The sequence below is a fragment of the Lolium perenne genome, chromosome 7, assembly GCF_019359855.2.
Source record: "Lolium perenne isolate Kyuss_39 chromosome 7, Kyuss_2.0, whole genome shotgun sequence".
NCBI lineage: Eukaryota > Viridiplantae > Streptophyta > Magnoliopsida > Poales > Poaceae > Lolium > Lolium perenne.
The window spans coordinates 120,132,002-120,136,309 of record NC_067250.2 but is presented as its reverse complement, the minus strand read 5'-3'; the positions used below and the strand labels follow the sequence as shown (position 1 = coordinate 120,136,309).

Here is a 4,308-nt window from a genome sequence, read left to right as displayed (position 1 = left end):
GGTCCGATAGGGTGTAATACTTGCTGAAAATGTTATAGCCGTTGTCGTGTTCAAATGGAAAGAAAAATGAGTGAACCAATGTCGCAAAGCGTTTACACGGCCAGTACAACTGATATCAACGGCAACATTTTCCCCTAAAAACATAAAGAAATATCGACGCCAACGTTTCGGTCCCGCAGGTTGCCATTCATTCCAAATCTCAACCGCCCATCCACGCTCGGACGGCCCCTGTCGCTCCCGCTTCTTCCCGAACGTCGGATCCAGCGCACTGCACCGCAAACACTCCTATCCTTTTCTGCATCCACGGCGAGCGTCCCGGCCCCTCCCTCCATTCCCGCCCCGTCTGTCTCAATTTTTCCCTGCCGCCGCGTGGGCTTTCCCGAAATACTCCGTTCCCCCAGTACAAAGCGCACGGCGGCAGCAGCAGCACCAGTACCGCAGAGCGCCTCGTCCTCGTCGTCCCTTTTCCTTGACCACCAGTACCTAGTACCAGTCGCCATTCGCCAACCAAGAAAGGAGAGAAGGGAGCAGGAGGAGGAAGAAAGAGCTGGGAGGCCAGGCCTTGCTTTTAGGATATATACGAATGGCTCCGAGCTGCTACGACGTGGCCGCGTCTATGCTCCTCTGCGCCGAGGACAGCGTCGACGTCATGTGCCTGGATGAGGAGGAGGCGGTGGCGCCGGCGGGGAAGAGGCGTGGCCGGTCGCCGGACGCGGATTTCGGGGCGGACTTGTTCCCGCCGCAGACGGAGGAATGCGTGGCCGGTTTGGTGCGGAGAGAGCCGGAGCACATGCCCCGGGCGGACTACGGCGACAGGCTGCGCGCCGGCGGCGTGGATCTCCGCGTCCGCGGGGTGGCCGTGGATTGGATTTGGAAGGTGCGTTCTCGATTGTCGACTGGGCTAGGGAAAGTGAAACAAACGTTTTTCTTGCTATTTCTGCCGCGTTCCCATGATTTACGCTTTTCATTTAGTAGTACGTAGAAAAATGGGGGTCTGCCGTATTTGGATATAAACACATGCTTCGATCTTTTTCGTTTTTCCAAGGTCGTAATTTGTGGCGCGTAGCAGAGCAATTTTCGCTAACATCTAGGCTACGGGCAGTAACAAAACCTCCTGTAGTAGCGACGAAAATCTTGGGGGCCATCTCGGCGAAAGCACTGGCTATTTTCCTGGTTTCCTGGTTCACGGGACGTCGGGATGCATTGTCTGATTGCAGTAGCAGTAGTGCAGTACAAGTCAATTTTCCTCAAAATGCAGCACTACATGTTATTTCCCGCTAAAAAAAACCCGTCCTCTTTCGATCTAATGTGCATGTGATCGCTTACTCGTTCAGATCTCTCGACAGGTTTACACATACTACAATTTTGGACCTCTGACTGCCTACCTGGCTGTGAATTACCTCGACCGTTTCCTCTCGCGGTACGAGCTGCCGGTAAGAATCCTAGGATATTGCCTCGTCTCCAACCCATCTGAACAAGTAGCTAGACAGTGCTCTGAGCTTAACGCATTTTGTGCTCCAATTGCAGGAAGGCAAGGCCTGGACGACGCAGCTGCTCTCGGTGGCTTGCCTTTATTTGGCTGCCAAGATGGAGGAGACTTATGTCCCACGATCTCTAGATCTTCAGGTGAGCATGCGGCGAACTGTGTCAGGCCACCTTGCAATTCACATTGTGCCCATCTTGGCTGCCATTATCTGTATCTCGATTCTAAGGGATTGCGTTGATCAGATCGGCGAAGAACGGTACCTGTTCGAGGCCAAGACGATCCAGAAAATGGAGCTTCTTGTACTGAGCACCCTCAGTTGGAGGATGCAGGCCGTGACCCCTTTCTCCTACATCGACTACTTCCTGGACAAGCTCAACGGCGGCAATGCGACGCCTCGAAGCTGGCTCTTCCAATCGGCCTCGGAGCTCATCCTGTTGGTAGCCAGAGGTACCATTGAAATTCATGTGGATCAAAATCATATCTGGTTCTTGGACTCCATCTGGTTTGACATTTGTACAATGCGGAATGCGTGGCAGGAACCGGATGCCTGGGGTTTCGACCCTCGGAGATCGCCGCCGCCGTCGCGGCAGCCGTGGTCAGAGACGTGGAGGATGCTGACCTCGCAAAGGCTTGCAGCCATATAGACAAGGTACATCCAAATTTCATTTCTTCCTGATTGCTAATAATTGTGACAAATGCAACTGATCTAGTACACCACCACTTGGATCCACACATTGATTGCTCACGCGTAGTATCATCCGTATGTACTATCCTAATCACAGTGTCCTCGTACAAATGCGTGAAGTGCATTCATGTCCATATGAGCTCGATCGGGGAGTTAATATGTCTCTGCTTCTGCAGGCGAGGGTGCTGCGATGCCAGCAGCAGCTGATGCTGCATCATCGTCGGTCGGCCATGGCCTCTTCCTCCTACTCCCCTGCGCCATCGAGCCCTGTTGGGGTGCTGGACGCTAGCTGCCTCAGCTGCAAAAGCGATGATGCCACAACTATTGCCGCACATGGAAGCTGCTTCCATGATGGCTCGCCGGTTACCAGCAAGAGGAGGAAGATCAGCATGACCGGTCAAAGCGCCCAATGATAGGTCACTCCGCTGTACACTTGTCTCAGCAAAGGGAGCGGACTCCAAAAAACAAAAGCCTGATGTTTTCGATTGCAACGACGACTGCATAAAAAGGAGCCGAAAACAAAAGAAGGGGACCAAAAAGGAGGGAGTTTTGACATGGCGAGACGGCAGGAAGCTGATGAATAAAGAGCCGAGGTTGACAACACCAAATCGCTGAGCTTTTTTATGGGAGGCAGCAGCCTCGGTGTGCCCCCCAAAAGAGCAAAACCAAACAAAGCAACGCTTTGTGCCACACAAAGCTAAATGCGATTGGATGATCAGTAGTTGCTGATGGGACATGAGTAGGCAAGTAGTACGAGAAGAACTAGGCACTGACATCCACTAGTTGTATTATATCCTTTTCATTTTTCCCTTTACATTTTGTAAGCGAGGAACTGTCCATTTTGTGGTCAAGAATGATCATGCAACTGCATAATATAACCCAAAAGATTCTTTTAAAGACAATCAGAAATTGAGGGAGAATAGTTCGCTTTGTGCTCACCATGCAGCTGCATAACAATAGATAACCTTTATATGTCAAACTTCTTAATTAATAGAATGGGGCAAAAGTTCTGCCCCTGTCTTTTCAAAAAAAAAACGAGGGAGAGCGCTTCCTTGATACTGTAACAAACACTGTTGTTATTAGTTTTTTCCTTCTTTGTATCTTGGTCTGCCTGCCACCTAGTATATTGCTTGTCTACTTTGAAGGCCATGAGCATGGCTTATCTAGGAAATAAAAGAACATGTCGTTGTCAGGAGGAACCTTGGGAACACAAACTTACAATAGGTGGGCATATATCTCATTGGTAAGTTTATTAGGTGCCATTGTTTTTTATAATCACAGTGGCTATTAGGAATATTATTACTAATAATCCCATACCAAGGTGGATCTGGTTCTGGTCAGAGTTCAAATGCAATCTATCGCCCGGTTGATCTTGCTTAGCTAACTAAAACTGATGTGTAATGATATTTGCTATCAATACTGTACAATTCTTTTTTTTTGAAGGAAATACTGTACAATTCTACGTAGACATACCATCTTATTTGCATTGGGAAGCACTACTGATCACCGTTCTCTGGCACTATGAGTACATGTGATACATCTTCATAACTGAATGCAAACATATCAAATCAGATTTATAATCATAACTATGAACATGCCTAATACCGACATGGCTGAGTGGTAACATGTTCCCAAGCCATGGCATGACAACTAATAAGCTGTCAAAGAATTTCAAGAAGTAAGAAAAAAAGAGAAGATTGGTCTATATGCACATTCAAATCTGAGCCGCACATATGAAATTAAAAATCCAGCTATGAATGTTTGTGCTACCAACTCTTTTTGTCTTGATTTTTTTACGGCATTCGCTGCCAAGGGTTTGGAAAGCATTGTAGTACCTCAAATCATAGTAGAACTATGTTTGTTCTCTATCATAACTATATCTAAATAAGATCATAACAGATTAATTATCATAACTGCACATAAAACGATTATGGATTGATCATGTTTTGCTAACTAAACTGATATGATCTTTTTTTTACAAAATCACATACCTTTATGAGAACTAACAAACATATACTTACGCATTGTCCTAATGTTTGCACAAAAAAACTTTTACGCTGCCTCGAAGTAGAAATACTCCACTCCAAGAATGTGATCTACCTAGTTTAGTTTGTCGCACATTTCCTATATGGCACTC

The 4,308-nt window shown here is 47.3% G+C and overlaps 1 protein-coding gene across 1 annotated transcript; it reads left to right on the top strand.

The window, feature by feature from the left end:
- Positions 1-345: 345 nt before the first annotated feature.
- Positions 346-3,088, top strand: LOC127323841 (cyclin-D4-2). Its single transcript, XM_051351953.2, has 6 exons — positions 346-877; positions 1,347-1,433; positions 1,528-1,626; positions 1,729-1,933; positions 2,023-2,135; positions 2,348-3,088. The coding sequence occupies exons 1-6, from the start codon at positions 584-586 to the stop codon at positions 2,582-2,584; spliced, it is 1,035 nt and encodes a 344-aa protein (XP_051207913.1). The 5' UTR covers positions 346-583; the 3' UTR covers positions 2,585-3,088.
- Positions 3,089-4,308: the final 1,220 nt, after the last annotated feature.

What these genes read in the sequence shown, in the direction of transcription:
- LOC127323841 (XM_051351953.2), top strand. Translation starts at nt 584, where the DNA reads ATGGCTCCGAGCTGCTACGACGTGGCCGCGTCTATGCTCCTCTGCGCC. An exon ending in CCGTGGATTGGATTTGGAAG is followed by an intron (nt 878 to 1,346) that starts GTGCGTTCTCGA and finishes ATCTCTCGACAG; the next exon opens with GTTTACACATACTACAATTT. An exon ending in TCTCGCGGTACGAGCTGCCG is followed by an intron (nt 1,434 to 1,527) that starts GTAAGAATCCTA and finishes CTCCAATTGCAG; the next exon opens with GAAGGCAAGGCCTGGACGAC.